This window comes from Terrapene carolina, unplaced genomic scaffold (assembly GCF_002925995.2).
Source record: "Terrapene carolina triunguis isolate 2854851 unplaced genomic scaffold, T_m_triunguis-2.0 Scaffold130, whole genome shotgun sequence".
NCBI lineage: Eukaryota > Metazoa > Chordata > Testudines > Emydidae > Terrapene > Terrapene triunguis.
Window position 1 is genome coordinate 23292201 of NW_020664481.1, and position 22134 is coordinate 23314334.

At 43.4% G+C, this 22134-nt stretch overlaps 1 protein-coding gene across 1 annotated transcript in view; it reads right to left on the bottom strand.

Annotated features, from left to right (window-relative positions):
* Positions 1–9696: 9696 nt before the first annotated feature.
* DNAAF1 (dynein axonemal assembly factor 1) overlaps positions 9697–22134 on the bottom strand; it is a 29011-nt gene continuing 16573 nt past the window's right edge. The window contains exons 9-13 of the mRNA XM_026652619.1: positions 19518–19775; positions 18726–18835; positions 13989–14057; positions 10143–10524; positions 9697–9800 (exon numbers count right to left, since the gene is read on the bottom strand). Coding sequence (XP_026508404.1) covers positions 9697–9800; positions 10143–10524; positions 13989–14057; positions 18726–18835; positions 19518–19775 — 923 coding nt within the window. The remainder of the gene's footprint in view (positions 9801–10142; positions 10525–13988; positions 14058–18725; positions 18836–19517; positions 19776–22134) is intronic.

Consider the following 22134-nt stretch of genomic DNA (forward strand, 5'->3'; position numbering starts at 1 on the left):
ATGGAAGTCAAGGCTCCCTACCGAACATCAACCCATAAATAACACTTCCCACGATGGCTGCTATTCTACTTCTGATATTGATCCAAACTAAACAGTTTCACACAGAGAACGTAACAAAATGTGTCAACTTCAAGCTGAACCATTTAAGCAAACGCAGCAGGAACAAACACATGCAAACCAGATCCAAGAAAAATTATCCCAGACCTGTTCTGAACTGGGCTGACACTGCTGACATAATCCCCTTCTGGAGAAGGGCTGCCCCTGTCTATGTCAAAATTTACGCCTTTCCCTCTGACTGTTTTCATAAATGTATGATAACAGGAGCATGAAAAGAGACAGGCCTTTATTCATTCTGGTTTCTAAGGCTTTGTGCTCAATTTCAAATGAAGGTTTAAGTCCAAGACTTACCTAATGCCACGTAATTGACCAGTATAAATATAAGCCATCTTGTCATACTTGTTGCATGGACTGTAGGCACTAAGTGCCTGATCAGCTCCTGTACTGATCTAACACTGGATTTTTTTTTTGCTGTCTTCCTGAGACCTGTCTACTTAAAGGGAGTGGCAGGTTTCCATTAAGTCCCCATCACACAGGAAAGGAACAGAACAATATCACCAGAGTTGTTCAACCTGTTCCCAGCCCTCAGGGCAGACTTCGCTCCAACTTGACCTTATATATTTTATACCGTGAGGGCTCAACCCTCCCTGTGGTATGCAAGGGTGGGGAGAAGCATCCAGCAGGCACAATGCCTCCTGAACTCTTAGCGAGTTCAAGTTAGCAGGTCCCAGTGGCAATTTGCTAATTTAGGGAGGTGGAATGTGGACTAAGAACAGTTCTATGGGATCTGTAATTGCCATGACTTGCTCTCTTTGACCATGACTGACATCTGAGCCAAGGGATAGCAGTGCCCCCAACACCAGGCTGCTCCAGTACCGGTTCACAAGGAACAAGGCCATGTGCTGAATTACCAAGTCCATTTTCTGCAGCTACTGGGTTTTCCCGGGAGGTCCTCCATCCAAATAATGACCAGGCCTCACCCATATTAGCATGTGGGGGGTTGTGACGTTGTGCAGTCTATATGGTTTTATAAAAACTTGATAATAAGTCAATATAATGTAACTGGGATAGTTTTAGAGAAAATACAGTAATAAATGAATATAACGTAACTGGGATATGCTTCATGCAAAAGGTCTCTTGTAAGGTATCATTACAAAGCTTATAATCTACTGAGTGTGATCATCTGATTTGTATAAATGTACCACTCTTGTATCTAAAACTAGAAATATAAAATGTAACTCTGAGGGCCTATTGTAATTATGTAAAGTGTGGGCCATTAATGATGGTTTGGAATCTTGATGACTCCCATTAACAAGGACCATTGTCTGCAGATGGTTGTGTTTACCTGTTAGTCTTCCTGTATATGTGTGTGCTGGCAAGTGGGCAATGAAGTCTTGCAGTGACATGTGATCATGTCACCTGAACTGGAATCCATCTTTAACCTGGTGCTTTTCCAGGGAGGGGGGGCGGAAACCCAGAGGGACAAAGGGTTCCCGCCTTATGCAAAAGATATATAAAGGGGTGGAAGAGAACAAAGAAGGGAGAGAAGCCATCATGAAGAATCCCCTAGCTACCACCTGAGCTGGAACAAGAGCTGTACCAGGGGAAAGAATTGTGCCCAGGCCTGGAAGGTGTCCAGTCTGAGAAAAACTTACTGAAGCATCTCTGAGGGTGAGATTATCTGTATTTAGTTTGATTAGACATAGATTTGCACATTTTATTTTATTTTGCTTGGTGACTTACTTTGTTCTGTCTGTTACTACTTGGAACCACTTAAATCCTACTGTCTGTATTTAATAAAATCACTTTTTATTTAGTAATTTACTCAGAGTATGTATTAATATCTGAGGGAGCAAACAACTGTGCATATCTCTCTATCAGTGTTATAGAAGGCGAACAATTTATGAGTTTGCCCTGCATAAGTTTTATGCAGGGTAAAATGGATTTATTTGGGTTTAGACCCCATTGGGAGTTGGGCATCTGAGTGCTAAAGACAAGCACACTACTGTGAGCTGTTTTCAGGTAAACTTGCAGCTTTGGGACAAGTGATTCAGACCCTGGGTCTGTGTTAGAGCAGACTGGAGTGTCTGGCTCAGCAAGACAGGGTGCTGGAGTCCTGAGCTGGCAGGGAAAACAGGAGCAGAAGTAGTCTTGGTACATTGGGTGGCAGCTCCCAAGAGGGTTTCTGTGATCCAACCCGTCACAGTTTTCTAAAGGTTTTATTCATAAAAGGAAAAAGATAGAGATGAGAGCTAGAATTGGTTAAATGGAATCAATTACATACAGTAATGGCAAAGTTCTTGGTTCAGGCTTGCAGCAGCGATAGAATAAACTGCAGGTTCAAATCAAGTCTCTGGAATACATCCCCCGCTGGGATGGGTCCTCAGTCCTTTGTTCAAAGGTTCAGCTTGTAGCAAAGTTCCTCCAGAGGTATGAAGCAGGATTGAAGACCAGATGGAGATGAGGAATCAGCCTTATATAGTCTTTTCCAGGTGTAAGAACACCTCTTTGTTCTTACTGTGGAAAATTACAGCAAAATGGAGTCTGGAGTCACATGGGCAAGTTCCTGCATACTTTGCTGAATCTCAAGGCATATTTGCCTTCTCTCAATGGGTCCATTGTATAGCTGATGGTCCTTAATGGGCCATCAAGCAGGCTAGGCAGAGCTAACACCAGTTTGTCTGGGATGTCACCCAGCAGCATAGCATAAGTTTGAAATACAGACAGTATAGAGCCAATATTCATAACTTCAACTACAAAATTGATACACACATATAGACAGCCTAATCATAACCAGTAAACCATAACCTTGTCTTAGACACCCCATTTGACCCCCTTTATATAAGATTTGCGTGCCACTACAGGACCTTGGTTGCAACAATGATCTATATGGTCCCAGATTATATCAATAACGTCACAGGTGTATAGCTTCAAGACAAAACTCCACAGGCTTAAAACTATTCCTGTCTCTCAATCTGTTGTCATCTCACCTGGGGCACAGTGGAATGGACATAATATCTTGATCTGTGGAATTAGTCAGAGGCCCATGTTCCCTGGGGGGATTGTTATTTTTTTGGGTTAGTTACTATGAGGTCACATTTTCTTATGGGCTGCATTAAGGTCTCTTTGTACATTATTAGATTGCTATCCTGCTGAAATTGCACAGGGCGTTTCCCCTATTAACATTGTTGCATGCAGAGAGGTTGGTACTATCCCTTGTTGTTTTCCTGTCCAGCTTTCACTTGATATGCTCTTGAACTCAAGGGGAGTCATGATGTCATCACTACTGTCTGACATGGAATCCCTCTCTTGGGCAAGTCTGCAGCAGTCTTTCCGAGATCTTCCACGGCTCTTGCACACATGGCTAAAATGGTTCAACTTGTCACATTCCTTGCAATGCTGTCCTAATGCGGGGCACATCTCCTTTACCTGCTCAAGCTATCTCCCACAATAAATTCATCTCACTATGGATATGGAGCTGGCTGGGAGCACACTCAACATTAATTCTGATTTTCAGTAAATCTTGGAGAACTGGGGAAGTTCCAGAAGACTGGAAGAAAGCTAAAGTGATGCTAATTTTTAAAAAGGGTAATGAGAATGACCCATGTAATTATAGGCCTGTCCGCCTGACATTGATCCTGGGCAAGATAATGGAGTGGCTGATTCAGAACTCAAGTAATAAAGAACTAAAGAAGGGTAATGTAATTAATGCTAATCAACCTGGGTTTATGGAAAATAAATCCTGTCAAACTAACTCGATATTTTTTTATGAGATTACAAGTTTGGTTGATGATAGTGTTGATATAATATACTTAGACTTCTGAAGGCATTTTACTTTGGGACTGCATGACGTTTTGATTAAAAAACTAGAATGATATAAAATTAACATGGCATACATTAAATGGATTAAAGCTGGCTAACTGATAGGTCTCAAAATGTAACTGTAAATGGGGAATAATCATTGAGCTGGTGTGTTTTCAGTGGGGTCCCGCAGGGATTGGTTCTTGTCCCTATGCTATTTGACTATTTTAATCAATATCCTGGAAGAAAACATAAAATCATCACAGATAAAGTTTGCAGATGACACAAAAAGTGGGGGAGTGGTATGCAGTGAAGAGGACAGGTCACTGATTCAAAGTGATTTGGATTGGTTGATAAACTGGCCACAACCAACCAATATGGCTTTTAATACAGCTAAATGTACATCTAGGAACAAAGAAACCAGGCCATACTTACAGGCTGGAGGACTATTCTGGGAAGCAATGACTCTGAAATGCAGGTTGTGATGGATAATCAGCTGAACATGTGCTACCCACTGCTGGAATACCATGTTCAGTTTTGGTGCCAACAATTCAAGAAGGACGTTGATAAATTGGAGACTATACAGAGAAGAACCACGAGAATGATTACAGGATTAAAAAGCATGCTTATAGTGACAGACTCAAAGTGCTCAATCTGTTTAGCTTAATAAAGAGAAGGTCAAGGGGTGACTTGATTACAGTCTAGACATATCTACACAGGGAACAAATATTTAATAATGGACTCTTCAGTCTAGCAGGGAAAGGTATAACTTGGTCCAATGGCTGGAAGTTGAAGCTAAGTAAGTTCAGACTGGAAATGAGAAGTGAGAGTAATTAACCATTGGAACAATTCACCAAGGTTCATGTTGGATTCTCCATCTCTGACCATTTTTAATTCAAGATTGGATGTTTTCCTGAAAGATGAAGTCTAGACATTATTTTTGAGAAGTTCTATGGCCTGTGCTATACAGGGGGTCAGACTAGATGATCATAACGGTCCCTTTCTGGCCTTGCAATCTATGAATTTATGGAAACCTGGCCATTTGCTCTCCTTTGCTGTTGTTTCACTGCACGTACGGGAGTTGTGCCTCCTAGGCCTTCTCTCTTGAGGCTTCCACTGCATGCCCCATGTCTAAACATCTGTCTAATGTGAGGGTGCCTTCCTGGAGCAGCCACTCGTGTGTGGTGGTCCCAAGTTCTGCAAACTATCCTGTCTCAAATTAGGGAGTCTGTCAAGTCCCCAAATATTGCATGTAACAACCAATGTGCATAAGGCAGTAACATAGGGGTTTATCCCTTCTGCTTCAGATTGGTATCTAGTGAAAAACCTGTGTCACTCTGTAGTGAGGCGGTGTGGTGGGACCCGAAAAAGTGTCGCATCGGATGGCAGGAGGCCACATACCTAGGATACACCATAGCGGGAGGACGAGTGAAACCCTTCATCGGGAAAGTGCAAGCCCTGGCAGCCTGTCCGACACCCACCACGAAACGCCAAGTCCGACAGTTCCTGGGGCTCGCTGGATACTATCGGCGGTTCATCCCCCAGTTTGCTTTCATCACAGCACCCTTAACAGGACTGTTGACAAAGGACAGTCCCCAGCAGGTGCGGTGGTCCCCAGACTGCGAAGATGCCTTCCGGACACTCCAGACGTGTCTCTGCCAGGAGCCGGTCCTATACAGCCCGGACTTCAACCATGGGTTCATCCTCCACACGGATGCCTCGGAGGTGGGGCTGGAGGCCGTCCTGTCCCAAGAAGTTGATGGAGAGGACCACCCGATCCTATACCTCAGCCAAAAATTATTTCCCCGTGAGAAGAACTACGCCATGGTCGAAAAAGAGGCACTCATCGTGAAATGGGCCTGTGATGCCCTATGGTACTACCTCCTTGGGACTCCGTTCACAGTAGTCATGAACCATGCCCCCCTCCGATGGTTGATGAGAATGAAAAATAACAACGATCGCTTACTGCGATGGTTCTGGTCTTACAGCCCTACGCTTTCACCATCCAGCATAGGGCTGGTAAGGAGCATGCGAACGCAGACTTCCTGTCCCGCCTAGGAGGGATGGAAGAGCCTGACCCCGATGAGCGGGAGCCAGACTTGGGGGGCGGGGTATGTAGTGAGGCGGTGTGGCTCCCCACCGCCCCGGAGAGGGAAAAGCCCGGCCGGAGTGGGCGGAGCTAGGGAGCTCTGAGCCCGCCCCTCAGAGGGTCAGGCGGCGACCCGGAAGTATAAAGGCTCGCCCTCATAGCTCAGTAAGGTCCCAGCCACCGGAGAGGCCAGACGTCTCTAGCCTAGCCCGCGACTGGGAAACCCCCGCGGCCCAAGGCGGCCGCCAGGACTGGCCGGGCCTGCCCTGCGCTCGCTACCCAGAGGAGTTGCCGGGCCTGCCCTGCGCTCGCTACCCGGAGGAGCTGCCAGGCCTGCTGATCTCCCACTGCCCCGGAGAACCCCTGGTGCTAGACCCCCCAGAGGACAACACCCTGACCCAGGTACAACCCAAGGGGGAGTCTGGAAGTAGCCCAGGGGCAGCCGACCCTAGTCTGGCTGCAGCACTGCCAGAGCCCATGTCAGTGTGTTGCGGCCAGGATCCCCACTGACACAGCAGCGGGTCTTCTGCCGCTGCTAGGGCCCCGGGCTGGGACGCCGTGGAGTGGGAGGGCCTGCGTCCCCCCTGCCACCCACCTCGTGGGTGTCAGTCTCCCCTTCTCCCAGGCCTTGGAGGCTTGTGCCTATTGTTATTGCTCAGCCCTGCCTGAGCCCCTGACTCATTGTTGCCCCGCCCTGACCCAGGGCCTGGGCTCCCAACTGTTTGTACTGTCACTGCTCAACCCTGTCTGAGGGCCTGGGCTTACGGAGTTTATTTCAGTTACCGCAAGGGCTGCCGAGGGAGACCCCCATGGACAGACTAATTCCCCGGAACGACAACTGTATGTAGTGAGCCGGAGAGGGTCGAGCCCCGGCTAACCCTTGTACACACTCCAGTTTCATTCTGCTTTGGGGAGCAATAGGTCTCCAGGGCTCCTAGAATTACTGTGATACTTGAGGCAGTGGTGCAGACCTCTCTGGCTTCCTCCCCAGTAAGGTAAAAATAGCAGTTTTACTTTCCCATGTTGTCATGTTCCTGAAGGGCTAGGTCTGCGTACACCTCAAACGCCTCCTGCCACCAGGTACCTTGCTAGGCTAGGTGTGTGTGTCTGAAAAAATCCAGGACTACGGGGGACTTCACATAGTGTTCCTAAATAGATGAAAGTTCAGCCAAGGAGATACTGGCCCTGGACACAGGCACTCCTGTGAGGATCCAGCCATTAGAGACACCAGGAGTGGGCAGAAGGAGTCATGAGGGGTGCAGTGGCACCAAGGTCATACAAGGGAACCACGCAAGAGGGATAAGTGACCCAAAGGAACAGGAGACACTTACAAGCCAGCAGACAACACCCAGAGAGCCTACAGAGATCATAACAGAATGGAAAGACAAAGAACCATCCAGAGGCTAACCCCACAGGGAGGAGACTCCACAGAAAGATAGTTCGCTAGACTTTGAATGATTGCACATAGAATCATAGAATGTCAGGGTTGGAAGGGACCTCAGGAGGTCATCTAGTCCAACCCCCTGCTCAAAGCAGGACCAATCCCCAGACAGACTTTTGCCCCAGCCCCCTAAATGGCCCCCTCAAGGATTGAACTCACAACCCTGGGTTTAGCAGGCCAATGCTCAAACCACTGAACTATCCCTCCCCCATGTCCATTCCACTTTAGGCAACTCACAAGCAATATGGTAAGGAGGAGGGTTTCGGCGGCTCAACAGGAACTGCAACACAATTTTTCCAAATCTAGCAGCATCAGCCCTTGATGCTTGTTGCTTGGGAAATAGCATAATGACTAGTGCAAGTATGTACCAATGAACAGGTTGCAGCCTTGCAAATATCACTTGAGGACACCTGACTCAGGAATTTGTGTGAGCAGGTGCACACACTCTACCGACCACAGGTCGTGAGAAGGAACTGAGAGAAGGTCAGGGAGGCCCCTCCCCGTTATACCACCAGCTAGAAGCACAAGCAAGTGGGGAACTCATGGGCGCTCCAATGGCTACCATTATGAGGAAAAACTATCCAGCTTGGGTGAACTGGGAGTGCACACACACCTAAAGTGGAATGGACATGTGCAATCACTCAAAGAAGAAAGTGGGAATGCTTTTCACAGGGTGGTATGTGGAGGAATTGGATGGAGTTTCTAGCAACCTCTCCCTCTCCCTCTTTTTCAATTTCCTACTATAGGCTTTCCAGGTGCCCTGCCACCTCCACTCATAAGAAGAACTTAGCTGTTTCTGTGCAACAATTTGCTTCTGATTAGTTGGGTGTAGTGCTTCACATCCTGCACTTCACCAGATTGGGATTTGCAAGGGAACCACCTTATGCAGCAATTCAATGTGTGTGGTGAGGTACAGAGGGGGTGTGGGGGTGAAGAAGGAATTTAACCACATAGATTTTGGAGGCCACGAGCTAAGTGATCCATGAAATTGTGTTTCCACTGGTCATTCTCCCAAACTTCCCCTCTACAGTGGCATAAAGGAAGCAAAGCTCTAGTGTGAACCCCTTGCATAAATTCCTGCAATCCTGTCCCCTTGTTCAGCAGTATTGAATGAGGAGGGACCAGAGCTCAGAGTCTCAGCTGAGCCCACACTTAATTTTGGCACAAGGCTGCCACTACAGGGTAAAAGAGAAGCCTAGAAGAGAAGAAATGGTTCCACTCAGTACAGTTTTCTTCTGGCCTCCAACGTAATAGCAGAAACTTCAGGCCTGTTGTTGCTGACTGACTTGTTATTTCCCTAAAAGATTTGTGGAGCTAGTCCCAGAATTTGGGCAGTTTAGAGAAAGCCTATCAACAACAAAACTGTGTGCCCTCTTCATCTCAGATGTCCCTAACAGGAAAATATTTTAATCTGTTTTAATTTTTTTAAAATGAACTGAAAAGTCTTAATTCTCAGGGCTGAAACTTGTTCCATGTATAAAAGTGTGATGTAGGGGATGCATCTTCATCACAGTTCTTTGATAAGTTAGGTACAACCTAACTTGGTGTGCAGAAATGTACACCCATAATTTGCATGCAGGAACACAGTATTTCTGTACACTTTCTGCATATAATTATGAATATCTGAGTTTTAAAGTCTTAACATATCTTACTAAGAAGCAAACTAACTTTATTTTCAGAGAGCATGTTTGGTAAGTATTTGCTGGAATATACATACATGGAAATCGTACAAATTAACAATGCAACACCTTAATAACAGGATTTTCTTTAGACCAAATAAAAACAAATGTAACACAGTGGATTAAAACTACAGAAATAAATGAAACATTTAACTTCCCTATTTTTTGAAAGACATGAGAAATAACTTCTCAAAAGAAACCTCAATTCAACCTTTAAACATTACTGACCTGATGTTTAAAGGTACTGAGTGCTCTCAAGTGATTGACTGCAATGGGAGCTATAGGTGCTTAGCACCTTTGAAAATCAGACCATAAAGCACTTGGTACCTGTGGGTTAGCTGGCAATTAGCCACTCTCTTCTGCATAGCAGTGTGGCACAGTTTTGTCTGGCATCATTCACAGAAATGCTGCACTTTAATGTAGTGCTTCTGAGAGCTATACTGTTATGTTGGCCATGACTGGCTGACTTTGTGATAGAACACAAAGTTCTTATATTAAGGCAGTCATTTTATGAATGACATCACACGAAGTGTATTTTCAGGTGTTTTACTGAGGGACCCACAGTAGGAGTAACCACAAATAGTGGGCCGGATGGTATATTCCAGATTTTGTCCATTTTTACTCATCACTTAATCTAATCCATATTCGATGTCCTCGTTATCTTCTTGTGGTTTATGAGGGGATCCTCCATTTTCTGCCAGGCACTGCACTGTTTTGTCCGCAGTGCTATTCTCTGTTAAAGCATGAAGACAAGTGAAATTGTGATTAATCATCTTTATTACTGGAAAAAGAAACAAATCCCAATTATGGAAACCTACTATGAACATTTGCATGGAAATAGTCACAGAAAAATACTCTGTCTCAACCTACTGGGATCCCAGTAGGGTACAACAGACTGGGGGGAAGAGCATGAAGGGATTTCCTCAGTCCCTTTTTCCCCCCAGTCCTAATTAGCTAAGGTCACTGTCAATGGGTGAACAAACTCCTTCTTTCAAAATACAGCCACCATCTCCCATTTCCCCCTTGTTTACCTGTTTATTTTTTTTTCTTTTAAATTCTGTTACAATAATCTTACCAGGGCAGGAGGGTTTAATGTGACTGTCTTTGTTGTCCAATTCCTCTGGGGTTAGGTCATCCACTTTATTGTAGGCTGCTGATGTCAGTATCTCATCTATTGGTTCAGCAATAATCTCTTGTATCAATGGTTTCAAAGGTTTGGCTTGTTTAACTTTGATCTCTAAGTCGCTCTCTGGACTCCAAGGCTCTGCTAAACCTTCTACAAGGAGTCTTGTGGTTTCCCTTTGACTGTCTTCAGGTACCTTACATATATTTGAAAAGATGGCTGTTGGGATCTCTTCTGTTATTGAGTTCCCAAATAAGGTTTTGTTTTCCTCTGATGCAGAGTCCTTGTCATCACTTACTTCAGAAATGATTTCAATCTTTGGATGACATGCTTGCTATAAAGGTAGACAACATAATTGAAAATAATCTGTTACTACTGAAGTAGCCACTAAGGGATGGACTATTACAATTCAAAGGCAAACTTCGGCTCTTAGATCCATGAGACAGTTCTCAGTTTTAATACCCTGCTCCCCCACCATACATACAACATCCACTTCATACAGAGATCAAGGAAAGCAGAAATATCAGGGTTGCCTGGTGGAAAAGAGCTGAATTTTCCCCCAATCAGTTATCAGACATCAGTCTTAACTGGCATGTCATAAACTAATTAGAGTTCATAAAATGAAGGCACATTTGATTAAGCAGTTTTCAATGTTGGAGGATCTGCAGCCTATAAAACATTCTAGATGCCACTAACTAAAATTATCTGAACCTATTCATATGTTTTAAGTGGGTTTTTTTTGTTTTTTGTTTTTAAAGAATATAAATTTCTAATGTATGCCAGGAGTCAATCACCAAATTGAAGTACCAATAAATTATGTCTTTCAGATTTTTTAATTAAAATAATCAAAACAAATCAAAGCTGTATAAATGGCAAAGCAGTTGAGGTTATTTGTGCCTGTCCCACTTATGGAGTGGGACTTCTTGGGCCCTGTGCTCTTTTTCAGCCTTAGGGGGAGGTTCTCATGCAGTATTTCTGGCTGTCTTGTTAGGCTCTCTTGCCTGTCTCCAGTGGTTCTGATTGGCCCATTCCTGGGCCACTGGGAAGTTGGCTGGCTCCCTGATCCCAGCTCCCCAGGGATTCAGCCTGCTCTAAATAAGGTCATTTGCAACAAAGCTCAGCAGTCACACGATGTCAGGGGGCAGAGATGACATGGAACAAGGCCAGGGTACACTTGGGGTTACAGGTTCAGCAGCAGCATGGGATCTCCATTGGGACTTCTGGTCAGAGCTAGGGTACTGGGGCAGCCCCAGGGTGACCCTGTGGGGCCCTGCTGGAAGTGCTCTCCATTGGGGTTGTGTGTCTGAATGACAGCCTTCATCTTGCACTTGGCTTCAGCTCAGGTGGAGTCAGAGTGCTGGTTGGCTTCCCCTAATCCAGGGACAAGTGAGGGAGGGTGGACAAATTGCCACCAGCCTTGAGGATGGTCCTGGTAGGGACCCTCCATTAGCACTTGTGGGTGAGTCACAGTGTGCTGTGGGAGGCAGGTGCCCAAGGAGCCCTGCAGCTCCTGATTCTCCTGCTCTGCCCCCTGGAGGGACAGGTGATGTGGGGTCAATACATTGCAGTGGGGGGCCCCGAAGGAGCCATTTGCCTATTCCAGTCCCACATACAGGAATGGGGGCAAGTTTGGGCTGAGAACCGCAGTTTTGATTTACATGGATGGAGGGCTTTTAAGCTAAATACAAACTGGGCATCCTTTGTATGGACCTTTATTCTTTGCGGGAGGGAAAATTTTGGGGAGTGGGCCTACTCCCAAGGGTCCATGTAAAGAAGAAGGGGATGAGGCCAGCGTGGAAAATTACATATGGGACTAGTTACAGTGTAGGGCTGATATCTTGCTAGTTTTTCTCCTTATTTGATTTTCTGTCAGCTGTTAATCTCAATAACTATGCATAAATGATTGTTTCATTCCCCAGCACTGCCTGTACAAATGTGTACTGAGTCTTTCTGATTATTTTCACAAGATGGCACTATTCTAACAGATTAAAATGCAGTGTAGCTGACCAAATACAGTAACTCCTCACTTAACGTTGTAGTTATGGTCCTGAAAAATGTGACTTTAAGCGAAATGATATTAAGTGAATCCAATTTCCCCATAAAAATTAATGTAAATGAGGGGGTTAGGTTCCAGGGAATTTTTTTTCACCAGACAAAAGACTATATATATATATATATATATATACACACACACACGCACAGAGAGTATAAGTTTTAAACAAACAATTTAATACTGTTACACAGTGATGATGCGCATTTCCCCTTTAAGTACACTGCCTTGTTAATTAGATCAGCTTGCTGAGACCACAGCTGCTGCTGCCAGCAAGCTCCCTCTGTCCTGAACCCTGTCGTGTGTGTCCCCTGCTCTATGGAAGATGGGGTAAGCGGGGTGCAGGAGCACGGGGGAAGGGGACACCCTGACATTAGCCCCCCTCTTCCTTCCCTCCCCCCCCGCACAGCAAGCAGGAGTCTCGGGGAGCAGCTCCAAGGCAGAGGGCAGGAGCAGCACATGGCAGTGGGGGGAGGGACAGCTGCAATTGCTAGCCTGCTGGGCAGCTGCTGCACAGGGAACTTAGGGGGGCGGGGAGTTGATGGGGGAGCTGCCCGTCCACCCTGGTTCCAAGCCCCCACCAGCTAGCTGCAACCGGCTGCTCTTCCTGCAAGCAGTGGACAAAGCAGGCGACGTTAGAAGGGAGCATTGCACAACTTTAAACAAGCATGTTCCCTAATTGATCAGCAACGTAACAACGAAACGTTAACTGGGACGACTTTAAGTGAGGAGTTGCTGTAGTAGATCTGGTCAAGTATTTGCATACAGTATATCAGAACAAATTATTAGTTGAGGACTAAAGCATTCCCAAATAAATTGTTTCTAGTTTTCTAGATTCATGTCCAGAGGAGAAGAAAAAAAACACATGGATTTTTCTGTTGTAGGTAAATCAAAGGTTCTTTTAAGATTGCATAAAGTAGACTCCTGCCTCATGTGAAGGGGAACTAAAAATTCTGGAAAGTTTCTGAAGGTGCTTCTATTGTTGCCATCCACTGGGTACACGTGACTGAAGAATGGAGAGGTGACTAGTGATGAGAAATATGTTCTTAGGTAGCTTTCCAATTTTAATGTATCCAGTTATACCACTGGATTATACAATTTATCCAATTAAGCCAATATTAATAGCTTCTATATAACACCAGGACAGAAAAATACCATTTTGTATCATTTATATGTAATTCTATAACAATCGACATTCACCTGGGACTTGACAGTTGCCACTATGCTGCATATTTTGCTCATTTGGAATCTCATTGGCAACTGTGGGTTTAAAACTAACTGCAGGCTCCTACCAACAGAGCAGAATAAGACTATATCTTATGGCTGTTAGCAGCATTGGGCCTATGAAATCCAATTGAGCACCTCTTATTTTATTCGGTAGAGGGCAGTTTGTCAATCAATCCAATTCATTACAGTACATGTATATCATTCTTTCATATTTTATAAGTAAAAATGAAATACAATACACTCTTGAGAGGTCCATCTTATTTAGGTTTCACATTACTATCCTTTTATTGTTTCAGTGTGATAAGGTGGCAATTCAAATTGAAAGGTAACATGCAACTCATTGTTTTAATGTATAGCGAATGTGCTGGTAAATTTTGCCGGTCACATTTTATAAATTAAATAACTATTCCACCTCTCACACAGAAATGCACAATTTATACTTTATTGTACATATTATAATGTATTAGTAAATGTGAGTAGAAGAGCACCAGCCTGATAAGAATAATTAGCAAGAAGCTCACCTTTCTGATTGAGTTTTCCTCTACTGGTGAGAATTCACTAACATCCACATCTTCTAAATCAGGCAGTTCCTGAAGCAGATCACAAAATAGCTTATCAATGGTATAGGCAATTTCTAACGCCTAAAAAGCAAAACCCCATTTGAAACCTGAGCTCTGAAGCAAAACTTTTAAAACTGACACTCTAATTAGAACTCTCCACAATTGTGTCCCCCCTCCAAAATGGCAACCTTGTCTTTCAAATGCATGCCTAGTATGGAATAGAATATCTGCCTCCAAAATCAGGCTAGCAATAGTCTTAGAGCACCAAATCCTCTCTACTACCATGCAGGAGGAAGGAAGGAGAAAAGGATAGGACAGCTCTAAAAAGAAGAAGCAGTGTTCACTCCTGCATGTCAGCCTACAGAAACCCATCTACATGCCCACTGTCAGGGGGGAGGAGAATCTCTGGGGGCATAGACTGATTTGGGGGTGTCCAGGGAACATCTGCACTGCATATGTGCCGCTCAAACCCAAGAGATTTCTAGATAGAAATGTTAATGCTGCTTCCTGCTCCCCCTTTGTAACATCTATTCCTCTCAGAGGTGGTCATCTGCAACTACAGTGGGGGAATGTAATAGCAGCATGGCTTCTGGGTAAGCTCTATGAGGAATGGAAGGCAGGGAGGAGTGAGGGAAGAAGGCTCATCCACTCCCATATCGCTTTTACTATGAAATTATGGCTTATATGAATGACCGACATACATTTTTGCACACAAACACTGCCATTATATAAGATCATTTTTGGAGTACTACAAATATTTTTAACTCTTTTTTTTTTTTTTGAAATATTTAATGGAGGGAGATTACATAACACTGTGCTCCCTAAAGATGCTGGTTACTTGTTAGCTGCCCATTAGCTAATATTGATTAGTCACCTGTTCTTTTATTGCAGTACTATGCAGGGGTGAAAGTGGGCTGGTACGGTTTACCAGTAAGAAGTGGCCGCTGGTACCGGCCCCTACGCAGCCAACGTTAAAGCACAGTGGCACTCAGGTCATACAAGGGGACTACACAAGAGGGATAAGTGACCTGAAGGAATTTACAAGCCAGCAGACAACAGAGATAACAGAATGGAGAGACAAAGAACCAGTTTCCCCGGGTCCTTTTAAATTGTTGCCGGAACTCCGCCGCGGGCCAGGCAGCATGGATGGGCTGGCTGGGGGAGGCTGACCCCCAGCCCTGTGCCTTCTGCCAGAGGCCCCGCCCTCTTCTGGGGGCCCGGCTTCAGGCCTGTGTACCAGTAAGTCCTCTGTGCTACTTTCACCCCTGGTGCTATGTAAACATGAATTTATTCAGGCGTAATATCAGAGCATTTTTCTTTTTTGCTGTTGCATACAATATGCAATTCTCATTTTTGCCTCAGCCCCCCCTCTCCTGACACTCCTCTGCACCCTGCTCAGCTAAATTCAGAAAGCAGAAGTTAGTGGAAAGGTCTTTAATATGTATATCCATGACTCATCAACGTGAAAAAGTAATATAAATTCTACATGCAAGTGTTCTCAAATGATTTACCATCCAGCCCTCCTTTTATCAAAGGAAATAAACTAAGAGGGGAGAGAGCCAACACAGTAATAGGAAATGGATGGCAGTTCCCCTTGCATAGAGATCAGGAAAGGGTAAGTGGAGTCTCCATCTGAGCATCCAGGGAGAGGCATGCATTTTTACGTACGTTAAAGGTTGACTCTTCAACTTCACGTAATCTCACACACATTGGCAGAGTAGTAGAGGGGAGTTTAAAAATCCAAAGACTGGCCAAAAAACTTGATTTGATGTGTTTTTTTTTAAATCTCATGATTTTTGGGTCCAACTCGTGATTTTTGATCTCTTGAGGTTGGCAATACTGAAGCAATAGTACGCACAGATTAATTTTAAAAAATGAAGGGGGTTGCTGCTGGAGCTTCTAGGCTCCCACACTCACTGCTCTTCCTGCTTGTTACTGGTTGATAAAATTATGTGGAACTGCTGCAGGATAAAGGAATCTGCTGGCTGGCATTGGTACAGCCCCTTTCCAAAGGGTTCCCTCTATCCTTCCTACTGAAGTCACTTCTAAGAACCACTGTAAACACTGTGGCAGGAGTGCTGGGTATTGTACTGTTGGTAGAGCTTCTCTCCACTGGTCTTATCACTGTCCTTCCCCTTGATGTCACTGTTGAGTGCAGTAGCATGAGTATTGGATGTTGCTGCCAGAATGTGTCTCTACTGTTGAGCAATTCTGAAAACAGCTGCAGAGTAGAGTACCATAGGGCACTGGCATTTGTTAGCATTTTATCTCGGTCTTGTTTCTTTGTCTGTATAGCTCAGAGATTAATGTCTCCTAGGAGTTAAAAGGAAACTCATGCAACAGGATGTTGTTATACTCTTTCTTTTTTTTCCTTTTTTTTAGGAGGAAGATATAGTACCTATTTTTATTTTCCATGCATCACTGAGTTTTTTTAAACATATCTTTCTCAGTATGAATTAAACAAATTAATGAGAATGGTATTGAATACTTTTTACCAAATATGAGGGCAAGTGCAGAGGGGCTTGATCTAGGGCCAGGTAGCCTCATGAAAAGAAATCCTTCATAGCCAGGGCCCTACCAAATTCATGGTCCATTTTGGTCAATTTCACGGTCATGAGATTTAAAAAATCGTAAATTTCATTATTATAGCTATTTAAATCTGAAATTTCACTGTGGTGTAATTGTAGGGGTCCTGACCCAAAAAGGAGTTGTGGGGGGTTTTTTTTTTGCAAGGTTATTGTAGGGGGCGCTGCAGAACTGCTACCCTTACTTCTGTGCTGCAGCTGGTGGAGGCACTGCCTTCGGAGCTGGACAGCAGCGGTGACTGCTGGCTCGGAGCCCAGCTCTGAAGGCAGAACCACTGCCAGCAGCAGCGCAGAAGTAAGGATGGCCTGGTATGGCATTGCCACTCTTACTTCTGTGCTGCTGCCTGCAGAGCTGGGCCCTCAGTCAGCAGCCACCACTCTCCGGCCGCCCAGCTCTGAAGGCAGCAGCGCAGAAGTAAGCGTGTCATGGTATGGTATTGCCACCGTTAGCTCTGTGCTGCTGCTGGCGTGGCATTGCCTTCAGAGCTGGGCACCTGGCCAACAGCTGCCGCCCTCCGGCCGCCCAGCTCTGAAGTCAGTGCAGAAGTAAGGGTGGCAATACCGTGACCCCCCTAAAATAACCTTGTGACCCCCCTGCAACTCCCTTTTGGGTCAGGACCACCAATTTGAGAAATGCTGGTCTCCCCCGTGAAATCTGTATAGTATAGGGCAAAAACACACAAAAGACCAGATTTCATGGAGGGAGACCAGATTTCACAGTTCATGACGTGTTTTTCATGGCCATGAATTTGGTAGGGCCCTACTCATAGTCCAGGTGATTTTCCCAATGAGGGTGCACACAATATTGAGATTGCTTTTAAGCTAGTTTTTGAGTGGCTTCAAAATCTGCACTCTAAACTGATACCATACAAATTGCAGATTAAGGGCTTGATCCAGCAAATATTCACAGCTAGACAAAGTATAAAGTAACCAGTGGGAGTACATTGTAGTGAGCATTCCACCAAGGCAAAAAGTGTCACACCCCCCCTTAGGGAAAGAGAAACTAAAAGACAATTAAAAGATACATTGCTAATAAAACACAAATCACTGCATCCTGATTCTAAATAAGAGAATAGAGAGAGTGCTTTGAAAAATAGTAATTTCAGAATTCTGAGTTTGTCAGTAGGGGCAGAATCTGCATCCCTTAAAGTTTAAATATGATTTTTTTTCTTTTTTGGTTACTTTAGATTCTCTATGCTATTACATATAGAGTTTTTTTCAGTGGGATTACGCATATCCTTAATTATAGTTATGTATTTGTTTAACTTTATCTACATACTCAGGGCCCAAATAACAGAAAAAGAGTCAGGGCTGCCGGGGGGGGGGGGGGGGGGGCTGCAAGTTGGGCAATTTGCCCCAGGCCCCACGGGGGCCCCCACGAGAATATAGTATTCTATAGTATTGCAACTATTTTTTATGGAAGGGGCCCCCGAAATTGCTTTGCCCCAGGCCCCCTGAATCCTCTGGGCAGCCCTGAAAAGGGTATTAGATTGGTAATCTTTAATTATATATACTGGCTAATATATATTTCTTTATTTTTTGTAAATATAACTATTGTTGAAAGATTAATTATTGTTCTAGACTCAAATAATATGTATACAAAATGACTGGATGGCTATTTATTCCTCATGATTTTTTGTTCAGTAGTTTATATTTTTCATTGTACATTAGATTTGGGTTTTGGCTAACTCTTGGATACATTTTTTTCCACTGAGAATAATTATATTGTAATTGACATCTTTTTAAAATTGAAACCTTTTTTTTTTTTTTTTTTAAATTATAGTAGATTTTATAGTTCTAAACAGTTTGACTTTAGAACTACTGTGTGCAACAGAGCAGACGAGATGTGGAAGATGTGTCAAGAAATTTACCAAAGGAACTTCAGAAAACCTCGCCAGATGCCATGTAGTTCCCAGGCAGGAGATGTTGCATTGTCCTTCATATTTTTTTCAGGGAATTTTTGTTGGCAGTGGAAAGTTCTACAAAACCTGGGCCACACGCAATTGTTTAGCCAGTATATAAGAGGAGTGAATTTGTGGGCAACTGATGTGATCTAAATTTGGATCCCTCAAAATACGAAACAAATGATTACATACTCAGCCCTAATACATACATCAATGAAAAGCTTCTCTGGTATCTCCAGTTTAATTTGCTCTGTTTCTGCAGACTCATCCAGTTCAGTAACCAGGGCACCTTCAGTAGCCATATTCCCTACTAGTATCGCTAAGGCAGAAGGAAAAATATTTAGTCAGTTATTTGTCTAAGTCCCTAATTGAGGTCTGTCTCCCTTCTGATATTCAAAGCTATCACTGATCTAAATTCATCATATCTCCAGTCTCTAGCCTTGTCTACACTAAGGAAATTTGGATTTTTCTGCATTCATGAAACTCAATGTGTTAGAAAATATAAGGATATGTCTAACTTGCAGAATTAGGTCCAAAGTACATGAGAAATTTTTAAGATTAGGAAAGTGTTATTAGACCCAACATGATGAATTTTTTCTTCCATTATATATTTCCAAAGTTTTGTACCCAATCCAGCTGTATCTCACCGTTCTGTCTTTACATCATACCAGTGAACTCCTTTGAATTATATAAGTTGATTTTTGCATTAAGAAAGAAATTGACCTACATTTCAATGTAATTGTTTCACTTCTAAAGGCACCAAAGCATCAGCCCCCCCCCCCCTTTTTAAAACTTTATTGGTGTTTAATGCCATGTTACCCAAAACTCCATTTTCCTCAGTTACATACTGTGGAAAGATGCTAAGCCAAGTTCCTCATTCTTACATCCCAGGCAACCCCAATGAATTCAATCAGGTCACTGGGGATGTATATCAGCAAAAAGTTTGGCTCATCATCTGTTTCTCTTTTCACTTCTGTGTGTCTCTTTACAGTGTACATTACCTTCTTCATTAGTACTGAAATTTGGGCATTTGTGCGAATTAGCTTCTTGCCCATCCTTCTGAATGTAACCGGTAACGTTAGTATGCAGGCTATCCAGATTTTCTTTATTTGATGTTTCAGCTAAAACTTCATCATGGGCCTCCATGCTTTCATTTACAAATTTCTTAATCTTCTGAGTTTCTGTCTCTTCAGAAGCATTTGAAATCCCTGAAGTATTGTTACTCACATCGCTGCTGTAACTTGTGGGTGGAACCTCTCCTAAAGCAGTAGGAAAGTTGATAAAAGTAAAGCAGTAGAGCAAGTTCTTGCAGGGTAAGAGTATTCAGGCTGTAATATATGGTCTTCATCCTTAGCTCTCAAACACACACCAAAAAGCTCTTTTGTATTTGGTCTGTCATTCAGGAATCAATATCCCTCAGGTGGCTATAGACATGTTGTGCAAGTGGTCTGCCCATCTGTCAGTGCCCAGTCAAAAGACCTGATCCAGGAAAAGCATTTAAGCCAATGCTTAACTTTAAGTATTTGAATTTAAGCCAATGATTTCAAAAGGATTACTTATGTACCTGAAATTAAGTACAAGGTGTGACGTTGTGCAGTCTACATGGTTTTATAAAAATATAATAATAAGTCAATATAATGTAACTGGGATAGATTTAGAGAAAATACGGTAATAAGTGATATAATGTAACTGGGATATGCTTCATGCAAAAGGTCTCTTGTAAGGTATCCTTACTAAGCTTATAATCTACTGAGTATGATAATCTGATTTGTATCAATGTACCACTCTTGTATTTAAAACTAGAAATATAAAAAATAACTCTGAGGGCCTATTGTAATTATGTAGAGTGTGGGCCATTAAGGATGGTTTGGAATCTTAATGACTCCTATTGTTTGCAGATGGCTGTATTTACCTTTGAGTCTTCCTGTATGTGTGTGTGCTGGCAAGTGAGTAATGAAGTCTTGCAGTGACATGTGATCATGTCACCTGAACTGGAATCCATCTTTAACTTGGTGCTTTTCCAGTGAGGGGGAGTGGAAACCCAGAGGGACAAAGGATTCCCAGCTTATGCAAAAGATATATAAAGGGGTGGAAAAGAACAGAGAGGGAGAGGAGCCATCATGGAAAAACCCCTAGCTAACACCTAAGCTGGAACAAAAGCTGTACCAGGGGAAAGAATTGTGCCCAGGCCTGGAAGGTGTCCAGTCTGAGAAAAACTTACTGAAGCATCTCTGAGGGTGAGATTATCTGTATTTAGTTTGATTAGGCATAGATTTGCGCATTTTATTTTATTTTGCTTGTGACTTACTTTGTTCTGTCTGTTACTACTTTGAACCACTTAAATCCTACTGTCTGTATTTAATAAAATCACTTTTTATTTAGTAATTTACTCAGAGTATGTATTAATACCTGGGGGAGCAAACAACTGTGCATATCTCTCTGTGTCATAGAGGGCGAACAACTTATGAGTTTGCCCTGCATAAGCTTTATGCAGGGTAAAACGGATTTATTTGGGTTTAGACCCCATTGGAAGTTGGGCATCTGAGTGCTAAAGACAAGCACACTCCTGTGAGCTGTTTTTGGGTAAACTTGCAGCTTTGGGACAACTGATTCAGACCCTGGGTCTGTGTTGAAGTGGACTGGAGTGTCTAATTCAGCAAGACAGGGTGCTGGAGCCCTGAGCTGGCAGGGAAAACAGAAGCAGGGGTAGTCTTGGCACATCGGGTGGCAGCTCCCAAGGGGGTTTCTGTGATCCAACCCGTCACACAAGGTTCAGCATTTTTCTGGATAAGAGCCAAAGAGGGAGTTCCTTACATAAATTCCATAACTCTCTGAGATCTCATCTATTTGTTGCAAAACTCCCTCTAATCTCTAAAATTTTAATCAGTGGGTAGATCCCTGAAAATATGCTTTGTAGTCAAACCTCTGGCTACACTTGGTTTGTGGGTGGTGTTTTGGCCATCTTGCAACCTATTTGCTGTTACCCAAAGTCTCAGCTGGGAAGTTTTACTATTCATGCACTGGTTATGTTAAGTAATGTGGAAGGAGACTCTATGGTGTAGAGATGGCAGAAAGTGAAGTGAGTTGTTAAAATCATCCACACACAGCTTGCATAATAGTGACTGCTGGTAAGTTACAGGCTCCAGTCCTGACTGTCAATTAATATAGTAGAGAATGATAGCTGAGACATGGGACAGAAAACTGTTTGTTTTTAAAGATCCTTTTTACCTTAATGTATTTGGAAACCTTTGGGAATATTGATTTCTTTTAAAATATCAATATATGGGGAAAATAACTGCTTGATTCCTTCTAAAATCACTTTCTAGATCAGTTGTATGCAGTGTTTGTTGTAGCCATGTCAGTCCCAGGATATTAGAGATACAAGGTGGGTGAGGTAATATCTTGTATTGGACTTTGGGTTGGTACTCTTTGAATGCCTTTCCCAGACCTGTGTAACTCAAAAGCTTCTCTCTCTCACCAACTGGAGCTAGTCCAACAAAAGATATTACCTAACCCACCTTGTCTTTCTACATCAGTGTAAGATATCATCTTTATTATTACAGCATCAGGGCTGCATTAAATCCTCTAAGCTATAGTCAACTTGTCAAATTCTGTTCT